This window comes from Kogia breviceps, chromosome 10, assembly GCF_026419965.1.
Source record: "Kogia breviceps isolate mKogBre1 chromosome 10, mKogBre1 haplotype 1, whole genome shotgun sequence".
Lineage (NCBI taxonomy): Eukaryota > Metazoa > Chordata > Mammalia > Artiodactyla > Physeteridae > Kogia > Kogia breviceps.
In genome coordinates, this window is record NC_081319.1 from 27,986,115 (window position 1) to 28,012,038 (window position 25,924).

At 41.2% G+C, this 25,924-nt stretch overlaps 1 protein-coding gene across 7 annotated transcripts in view; it reads right to left on the bottom strand.

The window, feature by feature from the left end:
- Nucleotides 1–25,924, bottom strand: part of PTPRG (protein tyrosine phosphatase receptor type G) — a 741,743-nt gene that overhangs the window by 303,700 nt on the left and 412,119 nt on the right. For all 7 annotated transcript variants that reach the window (XM_059078092.2, XM_059078094.2, XM_059078091.2 and 4 more), the window contains exon 3: nucleotides 12,856–13,035. In XM_059078092.2, the coding sequence (XP_058934075.1) occupies nucleotides 12,856–13,035 (180 nt within the window). The remainder of the gene's footprint in view (nucleotides 1–12,855; nucleotides 13,036–25,924) is intronic.

The following is a 25,924-nucleotide window of genomic DNA, read 5'->3' on the forward strand; positions in this document are numbered from 1 at the left end:
CTGCTTGTAATAATCCCTTTTTACTGCATTCAAAAGGCAGTTTTCTCTCAACTTCTGAAAAATATACAGTGAACATTCAATTACTGGGACAGAGAATTAAAGGATAAAATGAAATAAAAGCAAGTGTTTCTTATGCTGATGGAACATGCTATGGAATGTTCCTTTACTGTGTGCTAGGCATGGTTTAGAAGGCTTGGCAAAATTTTTCTGTAAAAGGTGAGACAGTAAATATTTAAGGCTTTGTGGGTCCTATGGCCCTTGCTGTAACCACTTAACTTAGTCTTAGTAGCCCAGAAGCAGCCAAACACAATATGTAAATAATGGGTGAGGCTATATTCCAATAAAACTTTAGTTATCCACAATAAAATCCGCATATAGTTTTCACAGGTCATGGAATAGTCTCCTTTTGATTTTTTTCCAACCATTAAAAATCCTAAGAACTAGCAGGAGGGGTTGTCATTTGCTGATCCCTAGAATACAATATATTTTAGAAGACAACCTATTGTGCTAAACCAATGTTCCAAAGCGCAAATACCTATGAATTAGCTCAGTATTGTCTTTAACACTGTTGATTACTCTCAGCTGGTTACAGATTCTATCCATAACATTTTGCATCCAAAGGATGAAGGCAAAGAATTTTGAGCGCATCTGTTACTATCATCCAGGGACTCCGCAGCAACTTATAAATATTTGATTTTACCTAAATCATTTATGTCTCTGTCAGGGGTCATTTTACTTCTTTTACATGAATAATTAAAAGCACAATTAGGGAACCGTACAACCTGAAACACTAATCTCATTTTTCATCTTACAGCATTTCTCACTAGAGCACACAGCACACTACATGCACGTACTGCCCCCACCTTCCGAAAGCGGCTTAAATTTTTGTTTACATGTAACACCGGAAAGAGACAACTTGCCCAGCCACCATGCAACACTTTTCTGATGATCACTGATAACACCGCTCTGTTTCACAACAAAATGTACCAAAGGTAGCCGCTGCGGAGCACAGAATGTAGGAAAGGCCATGAGCTCACGGGACGGACGGACCTGGGTTAGAATCCCATTCTGCCACTTAACAGCGGGGTGAGCTTGGGCAAGTTACCTGACTTCTCTCTGTCTTGGTTTCCATCATTATTCGAATGGCAATAACAGTGCCTACCTGGTGAGACTGTTTTGACGCCTCAAGGAAATCGCACGCAGAAAGCACTTAACCCAGTGCCAGAAATTCAGCAAGCACACAGTCAATGTGGGTTATTGCCCAACTACCAATAATTTCTAGAGCCGCGGTCGGAGTTCACACGGCAGCACAGAAGGGCAACCACACAGGTGCAACTCTCCGTTTTCAGGCAGAGCTCCATTTTATTTATTTATTAAAAAATGTTTTTTAAAATTTACTTATTTATTTATATTTGGCTGCATTGGGTCTTTGCTGCTGCGTGCGGGCTTTCTCTAGCTGTGGTGAGCAGGGGCTACTCATTGCAGTGAGCGGGCTCCTCATTGTGGTGGCTTCTCTTGCTGTGGAGCACGGGCTCTAGGCTCGTGGGCTCAGTAGTTGTGACTTGCAGGCTCTAGAGCACAGGCTCAGTAGTTGTAGTGCACGGGCTTAGTCGCTCCGAGGCATGTGGGATCTTCCCGGACCAGGGCTCGAACCCGTGTCCCCTGCATTGGCAGGCGGATTCTTAACCACTGCGCCACCAGGGAAGCCCCCAGAGCTCCATTTTAAAGCAATATTGTCTTTCCCACAAAATAAAATGTGTCCTTGAGCAGGGACAGTAAACAGCAAAGGTAGGTGTGGCCCAAATACTTGAGATGTTAAGTGTTGAGTGGCTGCTCTGAATTTACTAAAACACTCAGTGAAAAACAGATTTCCATGATTTCTATTCTTTCAGTCACATCAGTGAAAAGAAAATCCCAGTTTGATACTAATATGCCCTCCATCTTTCAATGATACTCATTCGTTTCCCCCTTTACCGAAAAGTAAATATGTAAGCTAGAACTTAATCCTGCTGGTACCTTTGATTTATTTTCACAGATTACAGACATAATGTTTTACACAAGTCTATCCTTGTCAAATGCACAGCATTTTGCATTAAAGTGTTGATAAAACGTTTTGCTTTAAAAATCAATTCATTTAATTAAAACCAAGCACATCAACTGAAAGAAAAACAATAAGTAAACGATACAACGATCATAATGAATAAATACATTTGAATTTAAATTTTAAAACAGTAGCACCAAGAGTGAATCTCGATAAGGTGACATTTAGGAAGGAAGCAAGCAACAGCTAAAGACTGGAGAAAGATGGGCCAGGAGGAGAAGGCAGGAAAGGTACCTAGGAGTGGACTGTCTAGAATTGAGGCCCCTCTGGTTGTTCAACTGCTAATATGGGTTGTGATGAAATTAAAGCAGAATGATGGAGGATGTGGAAGAAACTGGGAGCTTCAAATTCAGGGTTTTTAACCTGGAGTCCAAAGTCCATAGCAGTAGCCACCCACAGACTTTGGGGTCTACATCCTCCTGATACAGGAAGTAAAATTCTGAGCATGGGTGCATAAAGGAAGTCGGACTCTGGAGCCAGTTGGGTCTGAATTTGAGCCCTAGATATGCCATTATCAATTGTGAGAAAGTTACTGCATTTCTGGGTGCTTCCGTTCCTATTCTGTGAAACTGGAATAATACAACAGCGACTTCACGAGTTTGTTATGAGATCACACATGAAGAATGCCCACAACAGTAACTCATTCACCACATTACAGCAGGAAAATGGCACAGTAAAAGCCCAGAAATAAACCCACACATATGTGTACAGTTAATTTACAACAAAGGAGCAAAGAACGTACAATGGAGTGAGGACGATCTTTCCAATAAATAGTGTTGGAAAAATTGGACAGTCACATGCAAAAGAAAGAAACTAGACTACTATCTTATATTATACACAAGAATTAACTCAAAATGAATTAAAGACTTGAATGTAAGACGTGAAACCATAAAATTCCTAAGAGAAAACATAGGCAATAAGCTCTCTGACATGGGTCTTACTGATGCTTTTGTGGTATGACTCCCAAAGCAAGAAAAACAAAAGCAAAAATAAACAAATGGGACTCCAACAAACTAAAAAGCTTCTGCACAGTAAAGGAAACCATCATCAAAACAAAAAGGCAACCTACTGAATGGGAAAAGATATTTGCAATTCATATATCCAGTAAGGGGTTAATGTCCAAAATACGAAAGAATTCATACAACTCAACAACAACAAAAAACCAAACATTCCCATTGAAAATTGGGCAGACGATCTACATAGACACTTTTCCAAAGAAGACATGCAGATGGCCAACAGGCACATGAGAAGATGCTCAACATCACTACTTAATAGGAAAATGCAAATCAAAACCACAATGAGTTATCACCTCACACCCGTTAGACTGGCCAGAAGCACTGGCAAGGGTGTGGAAAAAAGGGAACCCTTGTACACTGTGGGTGGGAATTTTTCCACTACGGAAAACAGTAAGAATAAATAAAACTAAACCTACTGTATCACCCAGCTATTCCGCTTGGGTATTTATCCAAAGCACATGAAAACTGATTTGAAAAGGTATATGCATCCCTATGTTTATTGCAGCATTAATAGACAAGATATGGAAACCACATAAGTGTTTATAGATAGGCGAACGGATAAAGAAGTTGTGGTATCTGTATATATCATAGTATACTACTCAGCCACAAACAGAATGAAATCCTGTTCTCTGCAACAACATGAACGGGCCTTGAAGGCATTAGGCTAAGTGAAATAAGCCAGAAGGAGAAAGACAAATAAGTATGGTTTCACTTGTATGTGGAGTCTAAAAAAACAAAACAAATGAACAAAATACAACAAAAACACAGTCACAGATACAGAGATCAGACGAGTGGTTACCAGAGGGGAAGGGGCTGGAGGGGTGGGTAAAATGGGTGGAAGGGATCAACTGTGTGGTGACTGACAGTAAACAGTCTTGTGCTGGTGATCACTCTGTAGTGTACACAGATGTCAAATTATAATGCTGTATACCTGAAACTTAAGAGTTAAAAAATAGATGGCACCGAGCTTCCCTGGTGGCGCAGTGGTTGAGAGTCCACCTGCCGATGCGGGGGATGCGGGTTCGTGCCCCGGTCCGGGAAGATCCCACGTGCCGCGGAGCGGCTGGGCCCGTGAGCCATGGCCGCTGAGCCTGCGCGTCCAGAGCCTGTGCTCCGCAACGGGAGAGGCCACAACAGTGAGAGGCCCACGCACCACAAAAAGAATAAAAAAATAAAAATAAATAAAAATAAATTTTAAAAAAGATGGCATTATATAAGTGCTGTTTATAAAAGTTATCCTAGGGAGAGGATCCACAGCTTTCACAGATTCCCCCTGTGTCCAGGGCCCCCCATAATGAAAAAAATGCTCTACACAGGGGCAGGGGGCAGGTAGGAGTCCTACCATGGATAAGGAGTTACTTTCCTCCTGAGCTTGACAGGATGACTGAGTGCCAGGCATTCACTGCGTTCTTCACAGGACATCCACACACTGTTTACAAATTAAATTCGATGTGTCTAAATAATGCTGGCCTAAAGCAAATGTTCACCCTAAAATCTGAGTAAACAGCAGCAGATGCCAAAGGTTAAACAAAAAAATGGATGAGAAGGAAAATAAGCCCGTTACTGTCTTACCTCCACCACTTCCCAACCAATTTTTAACACTACAAGATGGGAGAAGACTCCCATTATTGGATCGTGATGGTGAGACCTCCAGACCACCCACAATTCCAGTGTCCATCAGGTAATGCTTTCAGGCTCCTGGTGAAAAGGGAAATGATCTGTCTGGAAGTGAAGACACACAGGCTCTAGGTCTAGGCTTCTACTAACGTCCCTGTAGGCACCAGCGTTTATTTTTTCAAATAATTTACCAAGTAACTACTGGGGAAGAAAAGTAAGTAAATGAGACATTAGCTCCTGCCGTCATGGAGTGTACAGTTGGTGGGAAAGACAGGCCCCAGCAACTAAAGAGATGACAGAAGCAACCCTGCAAGTGGGACAGGTGGTAAGAGGTGAGCATCCAACCCCAGACTGGAGAAGAGGAGGAGGTTTCAAAACAAGGACTGATGAGATGAGAGGTGAGCTATGCTGTAAAAGTGCTGAAGAGAGGGGAGCACAGGAGGCGGAAAAGCTCATGCAAAGGCCCTGTGTGGAGGAAGCCAGGGTGACTGGTGCCCAGAGAGCAGGATGTGGCATAAAGGCCAGACAGCAAAGCAGGGAGAGCAAGGAGTCTGTCTGAGTTCTGCAGAGAAGTGAGAGGTCCTCGATATGGTTGAGAGAGAACAAGAAAGAAAGAGGGGGAGACACACAGACACGAGCAGAGTAGGGAAGTAAGAAGATTATTGTGACTACTAAACGGAAAAGGCCTGGAAGGAAAGCAACACTGGTTGGTAGAAACAAAGTCAGGGGCTTCCCTGGTGGTGCAGTGGTTAAGAATCCGCCTGCCAATGCAGGGGACACGGGTTCGAGCCCTGGTCCGGGAAGATCCCACATGCCGCGGAGCATCTAAGCCTGTGCGCCACAAACTACTGAGCCTGAGCTCTAGAGCCCATGAGCCACAACTACTGAGCCCACGTGCCTAGAGCCCGTGCTCCGCAACAAGAGAAGCCACCGCCATGAGAAGCCCGTGCTCCGCAACGAAGAGTAGCCCAAGTAGAGAAAGCCCACGCGCACAGTGACGAAGACCCAACACAGCCAAAAATAAATTAATTAATAAATTAATAAATTAATTTTTTTAAAAAAGAAAGAAACAAAGTCAGGAGGTTACTGCATTCATCTAGCAAAGAGACAGTGGATAGACAAGGTGAGTCGGAGCAGCCTCAGAGAACCAAGAGACGCCAAGTCATGGGATTATCCTGGATCTCGGTTAACTCCCTGCTAAACTGAGCAAGAGGAAGAAAGTGCATTAGTTGACCCTTTATTTTTTATTTTTTGTTGTTTTTGCGGTACGCGGGCCTCTCACTGTTGTGGCCTCTCCCGTGGCGGAGCACAGGCTCCGGATGCGCAGGCTCAGCGGCCATGGCTCACGGGCCCAGCCGCTCCGTGGCACGTGGGATCTTCCCGGACCGGGGCACGAACCCGTGTCCCTTGCATCGGCAGGCGGACTCCCAACCACTGCACCACCAGGGAAGCCCTTGACCCTTTAATCATATAAGAGACGACAGACGACAACCTAGCAGGAAGTTCTGAGCCTTAAAAAAGAAAGGAACGCTTCAAAAATTACCCTCCAAATTCAAAATTGTGAATTCAGTTCTGAGTCTACTTATGTAACATAGCGCTGGTTTGCCCATTCTGTAATTGGTAAATTAGGCTTCGGTCTACCCAGAAAATAGCTGCTACCACCCGAGCGCAGGGACTGGGGCTATGGGGATAACAGAAAGGAAGTGGAGCTTAAGCAGACAGGAAACAGAGCTTGCAGTGCGTCTTGCCAAAGAGAGACCCAGGGAAGTGGCTCCGACTTGAATTCCGGGGTTCAGGCAAGACTGAAGAGTAACAGGCTGAAAAGAACCCAAGAATCTGCATATTTGAAACAGCTGAAATTTAAAAAGAGCCAAAGCACATTTAGCATCCCCCCAAAGAAGAACAGATCTTTTTTTAATTACACTTAAATTTTCTTTTTGGGGCAACCTTGAACTAACCAGAGGGCTGTGGGGTATTATGAAGTCAGGGTTGGGCATGTCCAGTGTCAATGGTGCTGAACACCCAGACGTTTCCAAACATCTGTCTACTTGGCTGATGCTATGCATTTAATCAGAAACCTTGGAAGCCTCTTTGCGAGCAAAATGACCAGTTCGTTAGTGGCATAAATAAAACTCAGAGCTTAAAGAAAAAAATGTGATCCAGGAAAAAGGACCTCATGCTGGTCCATCTTCAGTGCCCACATTTACACCTATCCAGGATCATTAAGATCACTCCAAGGGGGTGGGAGGGTAATGGAATAAAAATAATTTAATGATTTGGTATCAAGCAAAATTGGAAACCCCAAGAACATATACTTGGGGTATCATTGTGTACTTCACTTGTCCAAAAGCCCTCCCCATCCATGTATCAGGAATACAGGTTTTACTGAAATGAGGACATACTCAGGTTTTCACCATCAGCACCGGGCTCTCTACTCCATAAATAGAGCAAGAAAAAACACTTTTCAAACTCTGATTCTCATCTGCGGCCAGCTCTAAGGAAGACAGGAAGAAGGGAGAGAAGGGAGGCAAAACTAGGAGCTGGGAGTGAAAACAGACCAACAGGCAAGAGTCAGAGCCTTGTTTACAGGGGTGGGGAAATTCACGGAGATGTGAGAGGAAAGGTGGGAGAGAAGGAAACTGCAAGAAAGTGAAAGCTCATGGAGAGATACTCATCAACAGAAAAGAAAGAATAGAAACAGAATAGAAATCAAAAGAAGAGAAAGCCCAAACAATCAGGGATAAGAAGACAAGCACACACACAGAATTCCTAGAAACTTCCTTACCAACCTCAGGATTGCCAAAGGCTTTTTTCATGCATGTGACACTTGGACAGTCTTGCTGGCACTGTGGAATGCCCTCTTGAGCGGGGGCTAAGCGTGCAAAGTCCATGAATTTGGGGAGAAATCAAGCATCATGAAAATCACCACTGGAAACTCTGTAAGGAGCCCTTAATGGCAGCCTGGTACTGACTCTCAGTAAGGCTCGCATCAGTTTCTCCACCAGCCTTGGACCAGAACACTGCTTCTGCAGGGCAGCGTGGGGGCAGCCGTCAGTTTGAGCTGTAACTGCAGTGACCCACAGAACGCAGAGCGCCTTTCACGGTCAGACACTTGCTTGGCCCAGGGGAGCCTTGCCCTGTGGGCGAGCAGAGCAGCAGGGCCAAATGCTCCTCTTGTACTGAGCTGGGGTCACGTGTATTGAGCTGGGGTCACGTGCTCGGTTAGGGACATAGCACGTGGAAATGACTGAGATTGTTAAGATTATATTTTTCTCTTCATATCAGCCTGCAATGAGGTTGTTCTTTTCTTGGTTTAAGTCTGTGGGTTCTTATGGTGTCACTTTACCATAAAAGTTTGAAGGACCTGGTAAAATAAAGTAGAGGCAACAGCCTCTTAATCCTTGTCTGAATTTTATGGGCTCAGCAACATGTTAGGACATGGTTCCTGACCTACACAGACTTTTCCCACCGTCCATGTACTTTTATTAATTCACCGAATACTTCTTGGATCCACCTACGCCAGGCACTGGTATATGTAGACAAGTAAGAAAAAATGTAGGCAAAGAAAAAATACAGTAAACCAATATAAAATGTGAAAATGGAAGTAACAAGCATCATGGTAAATGTATTTACTATCTGTCCTTGGTGGGGGCGGGGGTAAAAGAAAAAGTAGTGAAAAAACACAAAAACATCCTTCAAATAGTTAAAACTCACAGGAGACCATGGCTTATACATACATCAGAAGCACCATCTAAGTCTTAAATTTTGATCATTTAGCTAGAAGCCAATGCTAGGAATAGCAAGATTATCTTGAAATGTTCTTAATGAATGCATTATCTTTTCATTCTACAAAAATGAAAGAGGGAGAAATAACTTTAGATGAAATCAAATGAGAAGTGGCACAATAGACAGTCATGGCTCTTCGGGAAGAAACAGAGAGATGCAATCTGTCTTGTAAAGATATTTTAGACAACTTTCGAGAAGTGGGCTAGGTACAACCACGGTGCTCTATTGATTACGCTAGATTCAATATACAGCCCTCTCCTGGGGTTAAGACAGATATGAACATTAAAACTGTTTTACAGGAAAGTTACTGTCCGTACGTAACAGGCCGCTTTAAATATTAACTTTCTAAATTCATATTTTGATATCCAAATGACAGTCTCTTTTACAGATAAGTGACCTGTACATTTCTACCAGAAAAAAATAAATATTCCTTCCTGGATTTATTTTCTAGAAGTACGAGGTTCAAGAAAAGACTGTGGGGAAGAAAACTAGGTGTTGCTTAAAAATTAATGATTTAATAAAAATGACTTTTTTTGGCATCTAGGTACGTAAGTTAGATATGAAATGAATGACGGTAACAAAGACGGACTACGTGGCTCATGACATATGGGGCTTTTTAAAATTAAACTTTTAATCTTTCTGATAACTGTAGATCAACACGCAGTTGTAAGAAATAATACAGAGGTCCCGAGTCCCCTTTAACCAGTTTCCCCAAATGGTCACATCTTACAAAACTGTAGTATACAATGATATGTGTGTTTTTTTAAACTGATATTATCCAGGTTGCCTATCAATACTACTCACTGCAGATATTATGAACTCTCACCTTTAATTCAGACACACAGCACCCTGCACTGTATTTATACTGTGTTCAGCTCAATTTATATGATCCGTGCATAACTGACAAAGCAAGTGAATCCTCCTATTTCTCTAAAATACTGGAATATTTACGAACTCACTTGGCATTTTAAGAACTGCAGAATAAAGAAGTTTCTAGGTTCATGTTTATTAAAAAAAACAACAACAACACGGGTTGGTTTTTGCACCCAAGTTTCTAGACAAACATAAATTGAAACTCTTTGAAGAGAACAGAAAAACAATTGGATGTTCACATTTAAAATCGCATACAAATGGTTGGCACTTTTAAAAAATCACTCCTATAGAATCATCTTAGATTATTTATGAGATACTGGCCCGCCTAGTATCATGTCACAAATTTTGTAGTCATAAGTACAGTTTGAGAAGTCATGAGGATTTATCTCTGCTTCTCAGAAAGCCATGCTTCTTCTGAAATTTCAGAGACAGATGCATTCATATTTGGATGGCTGTGCTCCAAAGTCAGGCGCATGCACCCATAGACAGGCAACAACTTGGGGATCACTCTGGGAAGACAGCAGAGTGACAGAGATTGATAATCAGCTTCTGGAAGACCAAGGTCATGAATCAACTTGCACTGGGTGAACCCTGCACTCATCTAAAATGTGTCATTGGAGATACCAAGTTGAAAGCTGTCACTGAAACGTGTTATCTTTGCAGAAGGCTGTCAAGCATTGCATGTCAAGTAGAAAACCAGATCAGAGAGCCCAGCGAATTGCCTTTGGCAGGCTTCCGGAATGTGGCACCAAGGCAGCACTCGACAGCAAGATCCGATTACCCCAGTGTGGCAAATCTTCCGTCCACCACATTCAGATCGTCTGCAGAGTAATATTCCCATCACAGGTGTCCAAAGGACACTCACATTTGAAATATAAAGCAGGGCCACCGGTAGAGAAATTCTGAATGGTAACAGCAAGCACACCATCTATACTGCGGGAGTAGAGAGGTGGGGGTGAAAAGGTGTGTACAGATAACATCACTGGTACACAAGTCTGTCCTGAGCAGCTGCTCAAATGGATGAATCAAGGTACAGGAGAAGGTAGCTGCTGTAAGGCCCAAAGAACTGTTTGTGGGGACATTATGAAAAAGAGCCCAAAGCTGGGAATCACTGTGCTGAGTGACTGGGAAACAATTCTCAGAACAAATCAAGCCAACCCAAAGCAATCGGCCATGAATAATCTCAGATAAATGCTGGTTTGGAGAAAGAAAATGGATCCCTAAAGTTGTATGTGTAGCCAATTAGGTTAAAAAAAAAAAAAAAAGGCAACTCAATGACCCACAACATGGATGGAACCAAAGGACAGATAATGAAGTCATTTTAGCTCAGCATGAGGGCTTCAGGCAGCCAAGGCTCCTGAAGGGATTACTAACAGTGGTTTGTAGTGACATCCTTGGCTACAAAGGGATCATTTCAAAGAGAGAGAGAGAGGGAGAGTTAGTTTTAATGGGTTGGGTTAAAAGAGTTGAAAAAATAAGATACGAAAAATATCTTTAGCACCAACGGAATCCCAGGTAGCACTAGGCACAAATGTAATATAACACCTAGGGATTTATTTTCAGATCAAACAGTGGGGCACAGCAAGGCATTCCTGCTACTTCCATCAATGATCTATAACTGCTATTTGCATAACAGTGATTAAGAGGGAAGGAGCTTTTGTACTAGCAATGTTGAAAATGTGGTATTTCATATTTGTGGACCCCAAGTGACAGGTGAGGTAGGTAAAAGGAAGCAGGAGGATCAAATTGCTGGTCTGAAACACAAAGGGATAAGACGGTGTTCATCTGTATTCTAATATAATAACTAATATTAACAAAGCAAATTCTCAAGGAAGATAAAGATTTTATTTTCATTTATGCATTTGGCAAAGTGCTGTCCAATAGAACTTTCTATAGTGATAGAATGTTCTCTATCTTTGCTGCCTGCTATGATAGCCACTAGCCATATGTTACTGAACACTTGAAATGTGGCTAGTATCAATACTACTCAAAGTGATCTATAGATTCAATGAAATCCTTATCAAAATTCCAATGGTATTTTTCACAGAAATAGTCAAAACAATCCTAAAATTCCTATGGAACCACAAAAGACCCTGAAAAGCCAAAGCCATCCTTTGAAAGGAGAACAGAGCTGGAAGTGTTACACTTCCTGATTTCAAATTATACTACAAAGCTATGGTAATCAAGACAGTATGGAACTGGCACAAAAATAAACACATCAACCAGTGGAATAGAATCTAGAGCCCAGAAACAAACCCATGCATATTCACTCAACTAATATTTGACAAAGGAGACAAGAATACTCAAGGGGGGGCTTCCCTGGTGGTGCAGTGGTTGAGAGTCTGCCTGCCGATGCAGGGGACACGGGTTCGTGCCCCGGTCCTGGAGGATCCCACAGGCCACGGAGCAGCTAGGCCCGTGAGCCATGGCCGCTAAGCCTGCGCGTCCGGGGCCTGTGCTCCACAACAGGAGAGGCCACAAAAGTGAGAGGCCAGCATACTGCAAAAAAAAAAAAAAAAAATAGAATACTCAATGGGAAAAGGATAGTCTCGTCAATAAATGGTGTTGGAAAAATGCACATCCACGTTCAAAGAATGAAGTTGGACCACAACCTTACATCCCTCAGAAAAATTAATTTGAAATGGATTAAAGATTTAAAATCTAAGACCTGAAACTATTAAACTCTTAGAAGAAAATATAGGGAAAAAGCTCCTTGGCATTGGCCATGGCAATGATAATTTGGCTATGACACCAAAAGCACAAGCAACAAAAGTAAAAAGAGATGAGACTCACCAAACTCAAAAGCTGGGCACCGCAAAAGAAACAACCAATAAAATGAAATGGCAAAATACTATACATCAATTATATCTTAATAAAGCTGGAAAAATAAATAGAGGTGACCCTCACACACACCCCAGAAAAATCCAAAGATCTCAATGTGGGTCTCCTCTTCTTCAAACCCTGCCAACACACAACCTAAGAAAGCGGAAAACAAAACGATATGTGGCTAGTAAAACTGAGGGAGCGAATTTTAATCTTACTTTTAATCGATTAAAATTTAAATTTGAATATAGCCACATATGGCTAGTGGCCACTATAGTAAAACAGATTTCTAAAAGTTCATGCTGTAGCCTTTACATGGACTGACCCACTTAATCCTTATAACCCTATGAGACTGATACAATTTCATTATCTATATATATATTTTTAAATTTTTATCCTATCATATTTAAAAAAATTTTTTAAAGCACAAAGTGATTAGGTAGTTTTTCCCAAATCACACAGCTAGTAAAGCAAGTGGTCAGTTCTCAAACCAAGGGCCAATTCCAAAGCTCTCACTCAGCTATACGTTCTCTGTAGCAACAAACACTACTAAAGGAGCAACTCGCGGTTCAGGTAAAGACCAGACAGCCAGAAACATTTCATATTGTTCCACAGACAAGTAAAGAAGACACAGTCTACCTGTTTTCCCTGTGTTTTTCATCCAGGTTTTGTTGGAAGACTCATTGTCAAAGCCATCAAGTTGCAGGTCCTGGTACTCTTCACCGACACGTGCATGCTGGTCTGAAATGTCTATAGGCGACTGGTGACGGCCCCTACAGCTGACACTAGACGTGACCCAGTGCTCAGGACCATAGTCACCTGTTAAAAGAAAACAAGACTTCAATCCTCATGGTTCAAGGGTCAGGGATAAAAATGAGTATGAGGCACGAAAGGCAAGCACTGCATCTCCCAAGCTTAACATTTCCTACATGTCCCCACCCTAAAAACGTCAGCGCTTTGGAAGACTATCAATCCAAGCCATTTGCTTGATAGGGCAAGAAAAAATTTGAGAAAAAAGTTACTTAAGATAGTTTTGCCTCTTGATTTGTAATCAAACATTTGCTAACTTTATCCGTAATCAGATTAAGGGAGTTGAGCAGAAGCGCCGTCAGAGTTGTTCACATTAAAAAAAAAAAAAATGAAATAATTTTCCTAAAATAAACAGAGCATTTATTCACAAGAAAACACCTTAATCAATTTAGTATGTTCTGCTATTGTGAACAGTACACTAAACACAATTTTCTTCTAGGCTCCTAGGAATTTTTGAACTGGAAAAGGAAAAGAATTAAAAATTAAAAGTAACACAACACTGGATGAGAGTCATTACAAATAATGTGGCCAGTGAGTCAGGGTTTTCCTATGGCTAACTGTGAGATTTTTCAAGTTAGCCAGTTTGAACACATGTACAATTAAGGCGCTCACTTCTCTTTCTCAATCCCTCATAGGAAATGGGGGTATAAAGTTACCTTCAGACTACAATCAGCATTTATATAAATAAAGACTTTTGGGGGAACATATGCTACAAGAAAAGACGAAGAGAATGTAGCTATAACACATAATCCTAATGGACACCAATCAGGCATAGATAGAGAAAACACACTGCAACAACTGCATCTCTGCCCTATTCAGAAATTATATATCTGGGGGTGATGTCTACTAAGTTGATAACAAGCTCTGAAATTTTTCTGCGCCCTACCTTTACCCTTCCTGACATGACAAAGCGGAAGCAGTCAGCTGGCAAAAACATCTTCTGCTAGAAAGATTAAGATAAATCTCTTTTTTTGAGAGTCAGATATAGAATAAGTCTAAACGGTATAATTTTAAAAGTTTTTATTTTATATTGGAGTATATATGATTTACCATGTTGTGTTAGTTTCAGGTGTACAGCAAGGTGATTCAGTTATACATATACATATAACTATCTTTTTCAGATTGTTTTCCCATACGGGTTATTATAGAATATTGAGGAGAGTTCCCTGTGCTATACAGTTAGGTCTTTGTTGATTATCTACTTTATATACAGTAGTGTGTGTACACTGTATCATTTTTAGAAGATAAAATTTAGGCTTCCCAATCAATAAAGTTTAGTGTGTGTATAAACAAACATACATATACTTGTATTACTAGGTTTTCTTAGCTTTAAATTCCTTCACATATCAAATAAAAGAGGATGAATGGCCAAAGTGACTTTAGGAGACCAACCCATCCATGAACCCATATTTTTCTGCCTCACTCTATACCTAGCCCTGTATGATAGAAGACACAAGGACACCTTAACATAGGTCTCCCTCCTACTAAGTCCACACCTATGCCCAACCCTCCACCACACACTCCCTGGCCACGGATTTCCCCATCCCCCTAAGCCTGACACAGCTCACAGCTGATATAAACAGTGGTACCATGAAAAAAGCGGCAACAACAGAAAATCTTTTCAGTCACAGTAATGGAAACTTCATGGCTGCAAGAGCAACTGATGAAACTCCCCTAAAAATGATTCATATGCTTGCTATCTGGCAAACAGCTCAGCCTCACTCTAAGCCTGTGTCATTTTCCCCAATCCTTATCCCATGCAGTAAGATAAAAGAGGCCATCAGAAAGAACATGTTCGCTGATTGGCAAAGATTTAGCAAAACCTCTGGGCACTTATCAAAATCACTTATAAGTGCCATAACACTTTCTAGAAAAAGTTAACATCGCCACTTCCTTTACTGTAGGACTCCAACTAAATTAGGAATTGTCAAGGGCTTTTCCCTCATGTCATTTCACCTCTTGGTCAAATTCCCTAAGACTGCATGAGATGAGTCATAAAGGAACAGAGTGTGCATTTGCATATGTTTGAGCCAAACTTTATTTTCATCTTGCATCAATATATTTGAAGAAAAAAAGGAGGGGAAAGGGGACAGAAGGCTCCAATTATCCTGTCTGCTCTAAATTTTCTTACAGATGCCAAAAGAATCCACTGAAAAATGGAATAAAGTGCTTGTTGACATATCTGATAGCTGACCATAATGTAAATTCTGGCTAGCTACAATTGGGCCTGTATGTTTGAATTATGGAAACTAAGGTTTTAATGTTGTGTGTGTGTGTGTGTGTGTAATGCCTTTCAGAAACTCAGTACTACAACAAAATTGCACTCAATGGAAAAAAATGCATGGTAAAAATCAATTCAAACACACATGACTCCAAAGAAATAAGAATGCAAGCCATCATTTGTAAGAACACATAGACTCCTGGTAGTTACCCTACTGATTAAAAAAAAATACTCTTTAAGCTCCGATAAGTACTTGCCATTCATATTATTTCTCATAACCTGGCAGACATGGGTGAAATATAATTTAGCCCTCTATAAAAATATAATCAGGGTTCATACCAGTGAGATTCATTTATTCACTGGTAACAATCTGAAGATTTAAGCCGACTACATGCTTGCTTTCACACCTCTACCCAATATACGTTCAAGTGCAATTTTTTTTTTTTCAAGTGCAATTTTAATTGAAACTGATCTTCCACTTCAGATTTTAAATTAATTCTTCTTTGGAGTGCTTCATGCTCCAGACACCCTTGCCTTGCAAAAACCTCTATGTCATTAGTGGTGGAAATAGAACACTTTTTCTAAGCTTGCAGGTATTGATTACCTATTCTCACACTGAAGCACCACTGCCATTCCACACTGTATAAATCTCTTCAGTGTTAAGACACTTTATAAAGGACTGAGAATTATACCATTAATCATTTCCAGTTGCACAAGTCTCATAGCATTGAAAGCTTTGTTTTTCAGAACTCTGAATAAATGCCTTTAAGTTAAAAACATGACACTAAAAAAAACACTGTGGTTAACTGAAACCTAGTTTTGAAGGAGGAAAAACCATCAGCAAGAAGCCTTCCTCTCTCAGGTCTGACATTATCCATCTAAAATAAGAAGAGAAAGTCATGTGCATTTTAGTGCCCTCTTAGCATCTCTTTCTTAGAATACTTGCATTTTGGCACCTGGACCCATTTTGACCTACTCAGTAACTCTGACATGGCAAAACCTACGACGCAAAGGCTACCTTCTCGAAAAGGGAGGCGTGGGGCTCAGGGATAAAAACCACAGGGCAGTTTGTGTGCCAAGAGTAACTTCCCGTTCACCTGTTGACAGTCTGGAAGGAAAGAGATCTTCTCCTTTTAAGATTTATTTTATTTATTATTTATTTATTTACTTTCTTTATTTTTGGCTGCATCGGGTCTTAGTTGTTGCACGTGGGATCTTCATTGAGGCATGCGGGATCTTTCGTTGTGGCACGTGGGCTCATTAGTTGTGGCGCACGGGCTCAGTTGTCCCGAGGCATGTGGGATCTTAGTTTCCCCGACCAGGGATTGAACCTGCATCCCCTGCACTGGAAGGCGGATTCTTAACCACTGGACCACCAGGGAAATCCCCAGGAATGAGAGCTTGATGGAGACATACTGCCAACATATTAGTGCCAAGGGAACTAGTACTGATTCTCTTTCAATCTAGAATGAAAACTATTTTCTTTTCAATGCACTCAGTGAATGCATCTAAAATTCCTGGCTGAAGGAATTTCAAGATCAAGGAATTCCTTGACCTCAGTGTAAAATATCCCCTTGTCAGGGAGGCTTCCGTGAGAGATGCACTGGGTTCTGTACTATCCCGGCAATGGGTTCTTGTTTTCCTATGGACATTTTATCACAAATGTAATTTATTGATTACTCCTTAGTGTCTGGCTTCCCCACCAGCTCATTACTCTATGAGAACAGGCTCCTTCCCCGTCTCATTCAAGTTTATTCCAATGTCTAGCACAGAACCCTACAGACGGTGAGCTCCTAGTATACATATTTTTGGCACAAATACATGAATTGGAAGATGAGATTAAAGAGTCTTCCATAGTTCTGTCTTCTAATGACACTACAGCATGTTTTCTGTGCATTACTTTGGTTTTAATTTTACACTTCTATCTGCTGACTTCTTCCTAAGTCTTCCTCATTTCCTGGTCTCAAGACTCAGGATGTCAACTTCAGAAGTAAATACTCCTTTCTTTCATCATTATTATGTTACATTAATCTGAACAGTGATAACGTAATATAAACTGCAAAGACAGAATCGATCCATGTACATGACAGAATCTGTGTGCAAATTTAACAAGCCCACCAAAGGCAATTATGGTTTTCAAAAGACAGGAGTATGATAGAACTTTGCTTTCAAAAGCCTTTTGGGAAACACGATTATTTTTAAGACCCTCTTATCTTTCCTATGCTTTAACAGACCTCTCTAATCAAAGAAGGTCAATCAAGAAGGAAAATTAGTCTCGTGCATAAATTCATCACCATAGTCATTTCAATATTGACCCAACACCTGCTCAGTACCAGCGCCTCAGTGCTAAGAAATGGTGGCCAGGGGGCAGACCTGCCACAGTTCCCTTGGGCAACTTAAGCTGCCTATGGCTCTGTTTTCTCATCTGTACAATGCGGAAAATCAGTGGTGCCATTGTCAAAGGGTGGTTATGAGGATTAGATGAGATCATCCACACAAAGTACCTAGAACAGTATCAAACAACAGAAACTCAGTAAGTGGTGGCTGCTGTGATTATTGTCATTGTTATTATATTACAAAATGTGCAGCAACCCCTCCAGAATCTGACTATATAATGGAGGAAACAACCCTGCAGTCCAACCAATGAGTAAGGTAGGTGGAAGCAGGCACTCTGCGGTACCAAAAGAGAGAGGAGGGGCCCTCACCTCCCTGAGGACACAACTTCCAGAGAAGGTGACACTTGAAGGGAGTCATTCCCTGAAGTGCAGAGAAATTCACTAGGTCCAAGTGTTTCCCATGTGGGCAGAGGACAAGAATCAAAAGTACAGGTGAGCCCTTCAGGAGGTGAAGTTTAATCCTAGCACCCGCCGCATTTAAGGACTAGCTTCCCAAGAATAAAGTAAAAATAAAGAGAAAAAAGGCAACTTCCCAGTGGAGAAGCCTGACCTATACATATAGCCAAGTGATGAAGGTCAACCTCACCTTCGATAGCATGGATTATCATGCACATACTGATAGGATGGGATAAGAAGGGTGCATTACCACTGTGGGATTCTTTCTAAAAATCCATAATCCCAATCACCAGGAAAACATCAGACAAACCCAAACTGAGGAACATTCTGTAAGATACTTGGCCAATATTCCCTCAAAACGTTGAGGTCATGACAAACAAGGAAACACTATAAAACTGTGTCTCAGACCAAAGAAGATTTAGGAGCCAAGAAAGAAAATGCAAGGTGGTATTTGAGACTGAATGATGGAACCAAACATGGAAATTAGTGAGAAAACCCATGAACTCTGAATAAAGGTTGAAAGAAAGAGGAAGACATATTTATGAAACTCACAGATGCCAAATAAAATCTAAGTTTTGTTAAGTGGGTTATATATATTTTTAATATTCATTTATTTGGTTGCGCTAGGTCTTAGCTGCAACAGGCGGGCTCCTTAGCTGAGGCATGTGGGATCTAGTTTCCTGACCAGGTACTGAACCCCAGCCCCCTGCATTGGGAGCGCGGAATCTTAACCACTGCGCCACCAGGAAAGTCCCAAGGGGGTTACATTTTAATATCCGGATTTTACTGGCTTTACTATTATATACTTGAGGGTAGGTCTATGGCCTAACAGACAAAGGAGATGGACACTGATTTACAGATAATGCTGGGGTTGTTCTCATATCCTCTTGATAAGAAAGAAATCTGTACAGAGCAATGCCGAAGGAAAAGAGAGGTGGCCTAAAGAAAGCACAGCAAGCTCGTGAATGATATTTCATTATTTAAAGTTACATAACAACCTTTTAAAGTTGGAGAAATTCACTTTACAAAATTATCGTTAAAGAACAACATTATTAGCTTAAATTATGGCTCATTTGTGCATTAAAAGAACCCACTTCCACCTCCTTGGTGTACCATTAACAAGTCACTGTATTTTTCTCATTTTGAGATGCAACAATTCAGTGTATTAGCACCAGGAAGACATATTTCTACAGTAGGGTGAATAAATCACACAACTGGAGATTAATTCCAACTGGCCTGTTTAAGGTAGACAATTTCCCACGTGAAAATAATGGCAAATACTGTAAATCTGGGCCCACGTCTGAGATCCCGCTTGATGTTCAGTGTTTCTTTAAGGCCGGTTTAACCCAAAGAACTTGGTTGCCATGCATAAATTCTGAACCAAAACTAAGTTATTGTGTTCACAGGAAAAGCAAATAAAAATCTGAGAGACACATCTCAATCTCTTGCCCCCCACCTCCAGCAATATTACTTGAAAATCTAAGATGAGCAAATATAATTGGTTAGCAACAACACCTTTCTATAGTTTAAGTAAATCATCTCACTTCAGTGTAGTTCACTCTTAATAACCTGACCTGAGAAAAAAGAGATAAAAGTGCTCTCTTTAGGGGGCTTCCCTGGTGGCACAGTGGTTAAGAATCCACCTGCCAATGCAGTGGACAGGGGTTCGAGCCCTGGCCCGGGAAGATCCCACATGCCATGGAGCAAATAAGCCCCTGCGCCACAACCACTGAGCCTGCGCCCTAGAGCCCGCAAACCACAATTACCGAGCCCACGTGCCACAACTACTGAAGCCCAAGCACCAAGAGCCCGTGCTCCACAACAAGAGAAGCCACCACAATGAGAAGCCCACGCACCGCAACGAAGAGTAGCCCCCCGCTCACCACAACTGGAGAAAGCCCGCGCACAGCAACGAAGACCCAACACAGCCAAAAAAAAAAAAAAAGTACTATCTTTAGAGCATATAAATCATACTTTTGTCTAAAAGCAAGGAATTTCAAATGTCTATGATTTGTATTCCAAACAATGGTTTCTTTAAATACATAAGAGGTTCTTTGTAGAAAACAAGCATACACCTTGAATTTATTTTACCATAATATATCCATATAATGGTTTCTATTCACTAATGAAAAGCCATTAAAAATAATGAATTCTGTCTAAATTTAATTAAAAACAAAACTGATATACATGTTACGTGCTGCTTCTAGTCAAATATGCTTATTAATGCCTCCCTCAAGGAATTTACATTAAAAACATTACCTGGATCCAGCGTGATTACCCTGCATCTTGGTGTCTACTTTTGACCAACAGCAGCAATCCAAAAATAAGTGTATTCATTTTTTAACCTAACATTATAATTAATGCTCTTTCTCCCAAATCTAAAACACATCTTAAACTATTCAATTTTTAAATTAAAAAGAGTTATGGGACTTAACTTAAAATTCTTTTGCATTTTCTACTCCTGGTAGCTAATTACCTTTTGTGCGTTTATTGCTGTATATATGAAAATGGAAAAAGAGCTTTTTAAAAAGCATTCATATTGCTGATCTCCACTGTTTTCATTTTATTCATGTATAAGTATGAATTTGTTTAGCGTTATTAACAGGAATTTTTAAATTTTTAAGCCAGTTAAGAAAACAAAAATTTACCTTACAGATAATAAAATAGTTCAGCAAATTTTTTTTTTTTTTTTTTTTTTTTGGTGCTAGGCGGGCCTCTCACTGTTGTGGCCTCTCCCTTTGCGGAGCACAGGCTCCGGACGAGCAGGCTCAGCGGCCATGGCTCACGGGCCCAGCCGTCCGCGGCATGTGGGATCTTCCCGGACCGGGGCACGAACCCGTGTCCCCTGCATCGGCAGGCGGATTCTCAACCACTGCGCCACCAGGGAAGCCCAGTTCAGCAAATTTTGTTTTAAAATTTTAGGTATAAAAACTTCATTCCTCCATTTCACATCAATGATGTGTTTTAAGGTAACTATCAATATCTAACCACAATACAAGAAATAATATCAGACAGTAATACCAGAAATGGGAACTACTTTACTCGATTTTTAATACCAAGTGTTATTTTTTTTTTAACTGCCCAGAACCTCTATTTTAGGACTAGATGTTTAAAATTAATTTCAGGTAAAGTGTAGAACAGCATGAATCTTTACATTACAGGTCCCAGATTCTAATCCTTATCCTAAAGGTCTCTCTGAAGCCTATTTTACTGTTCTAAAAAGTGAGGGTATTACAAAGAGTGGAGATGCCAATCATGATTACCGGGGAGTTCTAAGTCACAGGCCTCCAGGCTGAGTAGAGGCTCATAAGGACTGACTGACTGACTGACTGATTGACTAGTGATGTCTGCATGGGTGTGTGAGATGACAGCAGAAAAGCATGCACCATGAGCATAAATGTAATTCACAGACGAGAAGATTCTAAAGGTCTTTCCAAGAAAACGGCTGTAACTCTGCATGTCTGCACGCAGCTCGGACTAAAAACTGTCATCTTTCAAGCGCAATCCACTCACATCCAAACATGCAAGCAAACTTTTTACTACTGGCTGGGATGGTTTACCCACTCAAAATCTAACTAATATTGTTTAAAGTTGGCCCAACTTTATTTTTGTTTCTTGTAAATACCACATAAAATTGCTTAAAGAGGGCATCTGAGCAATCAACAAAAAAGTCACAATTTTTAACGTCCAATGCCAAACATCTCAAGTGTTTATAAACTGTTGGTAAGTTGGTTCTGGACCTGAAGTCTTCAACCTTCAAGTCAAGTACGCCTTCAAGCAATCAACACTCATCATACGACAAAGATCTTTTCTTTCAGAATTCTGACTGTCCCCATAAAACAATATAAACAATCATCCAGGGACTAAAAGGGTCACATGGCATAGTGGAAAGAGCAGTCGGTAAGGAGACTAGCCACTCAGGTTCTAGTTCAAGGGTGGCAAATAAGCTTTAACTCACACATTAGCTCCACAGGATTGTATGATTACTTACGAATAAAGACAAGACCAATTACCAATGTCTGTCAAGAGTGCCACAGGGGCCATGGTGACGGCCATGTCAGGAATTTGCTCTTTCCATGCCAGTTTCAACTCTCAAAAGTGGAGCTGAATGTGGCAGTGGTCAAGTCTTATAATGATTCAATTTCCTTACACACAAATTATAAGATTATATCAGATCATTTAAAAAATTCCAAAGAGTTCTAAATACTACAAGAATACTTCCTGCAACATCTGGAAGAATCAAACAGCTCTGTTAAATTCTGTTGATATTCTAGCCAACATTCACCCTCACTGGATACATTCATGCGAGTAAACACAAGGAGGCGGTGAAGATTAAAGAAATTATTATACACAGAGCACATCCACCAGCACTTGGCACATACTAATAGTGCTCAATAAACATGATTATCTATACTTTCTTCTGGGAACCACAACTGAACCCTAAATTCTGGATGGTGTGACCCTGCTCCTGGTTCCAGAAATAGCAGCTGATTCGTTAACTGGCTGTTTAATTCCATCCTCCTTCACAAGAGATTGACTCAGGAAGGGGTGTTAATCCAGGACTGAGCCAATGAGCACAGGGGATTTCTCTGGTCAATGGGAATGGTTTAGGTGGATACTATTCAAAAGGAGGCTCCAGACTTTTGTTCAGAGGCTGAAGGAAGAACCTACCCTCTTCCCTGAATGGGAATGAAGAGGAGGCAGGGAAAGGACTGACTAGGAACCAAGAGGGAATCAGCTGGAGACCAAAGCTGACAAGGAAAAAGGTGTGTGCGGGGGTCGGACCTGACCAAACAAATGCTGAAATTCAAATTTTATCTCTAGACTTCTGAATTTTAAGTGTCTTTGTGTTCAAAACAGCTTGAGTAGGCTTTCTGCTATTTGTGACCAAAAAATATAGGTGATCATCAGAATGTTAGGTTGAAAATACCAACAGTTAAATCATTCAATGCTTTCTACATGCATCACTAAGACGAAAATGTCGAATTACAAAGATAAAAATCAGGAATGCATACTGATGGAATATATAAGGGTAACATCTACCGATTCCCCTTCCTTCCCTTCCTCTTTCCCTACAGGAGAGGACAGACTTGGGTAAGGGTTTAAAGATCTCACTTAGACAAGAGGAGAGGGAACGGGCCCTGAAATCCCTGGCTGTAAATTTACACCCTTGGTAACACAGAGGTCACAGGACAGGAACCCCTGAAAGTCTTCATGGGAACAAGTGGCCTCTCGCTGAAGTCTTCTGCCTCAGAAGCAAGCCACAACACAAGTTACTACACACGGTAGACTTGCCGAGGTGACGATGCAACATTCCCAAAGGTCAGAGTTGCATCTCCAGGAGGGAAACTAAACAGACAGTTAGGGTTTAGTTCAGTCTGGTTCAGACAATGCTGGGACTTCCTGTCTTGGAGTAGGAGGCCTTTTTCACACCATTGCTATTGTCAGTACCACGCCCCACAAAGGGTTGTGGAATATGACCTGCGTCAGCTCAGGAGAAATCCCAATCACGAGTAGAAAAAAAGGGAAAAATTCCCAGACAGAATTCAGGAGTTTGGTGTTTGCAAGGAATAAGAGGGTACAGACCAACCCCCTGACCTCAGGGCTGAGAGGAAAAGAACCAGAAATTTAAAACCGTTTTATGAGGCGCTCACTCAACAGCTGAGGGGCCTGGGGTGGAGTGGGTGTGTGGGATTGGAAAGCACTTCAGAGGGTACAGACAGGATGATTAACACCCTTCCTGTAACAACTATAAAAGGAGGAATGTATGCCCCCAAATGTATTAACTATTAACTGCTATCTAGGGAAATGTCTAGACATAAAGCGCCACATTTATGACGTAAAGCCAAAACAGCATGATGGATTCTGTCTTTCTGACACACTGTGAACAGTTCGCTTTAACTTATACTTTTATCTATTTCAATAAATTTACAGCACGCAGAACTTCCAATAAGGGGGGTCTATAAAGACAATTGGCCAAATTAGCAGAAGCGACAGTGATAAAAAGAACACTAATTCCCTTCATTTCTTCAAATCAGAGGAGTCTCTGCTAACCCTAGCTATTTAAAATAGTCCCCTCGGGCTTCCCTGGTGGCGTAGTGGTTGAGAATCCGCCTGCCGATGCAGAGGACACGGGTTCGTGACCCGGTCCGGGAAGATCCCACATGCCGCGGAGCGGCTGGGCCCGTGAGCCATGGCCGCTGAGCCTGCGCGTCTGGAGCCTGTGCTCTGCAATGGGAGAGGCCACAACAGTGAGAGGCCCGCCTAGCACCAAAAAAAAAAAAAAAAGTCCCCTCATCCATGTTCTATTTCCTTGACCTCGTGCATTTCTCTTTCTAGTATATGGTCCATGAGAAAATAAACTCCGTGATGTCAGATACTTGCCTATTTGGTTCATGCAGTACACAGAAGGTACTCAATAAATAAATATGTGCTCCAAAGGGCTAGGATTAAGGTGAGGCACTCACCAAAAACTCAGTCATCAAAATAAATAATATCTCAATGAAGTATTTTAAGGTTTAAAGTAAACACAAAAACCTATGATGAGCAAAATATAAAAACTTCAACGATACTCAGTTAACAGTCCTGTGCGAAGTCATCCTGGAGTCTGAGACAAAAGGAAAAACCAGCAAGTTACAAATATTGCACTAAAATATAATTCCTCTTGATTGCTGAGTTTTTTGACACCCTAGTCCCAGCCCTACGATAAACGACTAAGTGACATTTAGTAGTACACAGCCATAAAGTGACATCAATAAGGAAGGCATCATCCATCTGAAGGATATTCAACAATGTGCCAGGCATTGTGACGAAAGCTTCTTATGTTTTATCTTCTTTGATCCTTTCAACAACTTGTGTCAAGTATAGACTAGTTTCTCCATTTCTCAGATAAGGAAATTGAGGCTCAGAAACTAGGAAACTTGCCTTCACACAGTAAGTGACAGACCACGGAGTCAGTTCCAAACCTATGGGACTAACCCATGCTATAAAACAAGAGTTTGCCAACTACAGCATGTGGGTAGCCCACAGCCCGCCACGTGTTTGTGTAAATGAAGTTTTATTGGAACACAGACACACGCATTCAAGTATGTATTACCTATGGTTGTTTCCGTGCTGTAACTCCAGAGTTAAACAGTTGTAAAAGACACACACACACACACACACACACACACACACAAACCCTAAAATATTTACCATCTGGCCCTTTGTTTACAGTATGAAAGAACTGGCAATAATGTAAATATCCAACAGTAAGGATTTGCTAACTACTTCTACATCTAACGGTTCAAAAGTAGATAATCCTACTCTCGGATAAATTCCCAATAGTTCCAATATTTAAATATTTAAAATAAATAAGTAAAAGTGCAAGAAGCACTTGTGGGGAAATCTGAAGTAGGGAAAGCATGTTTTCATATCATGGAAAACCTCAACATCAGAAAGACTGATAAATTCAAATACAGTAAATATTTAATTTTCTGATTACAGAACACACCATAAGAAACATCAAAAGACAAATGAGGGCTTCCCTGGTGGCGCAGTGGTTGAGAGTCTGCCTGCCGATGCAGGGGACGCGGGTTCGTGCCCCAGTCCGTGAAGATCCCACGTGCCGCGGAGCGTCTGGGCCCGTGAGCCGTGGCCGCTGAGCCTGCGCGTCCGAAGCCTGTGCTCCGCAACGGGAGAGGCCACGACAGTGAGAGGCCCGCGTACCGCAAGCAAAAAACAACAACAACAAAAAAAAGGCAAATGATCTGCAAAAACATTTGCAATTCACACCACAGAAAGGAAAGTTCTTTAGTATACCAAGAGATTCTAGAAATCAATAAACCCAAAACCCCACATAAAAATGGTCAACAGAAATAAACCAAGAGTTCAAAAAAAACGAAAC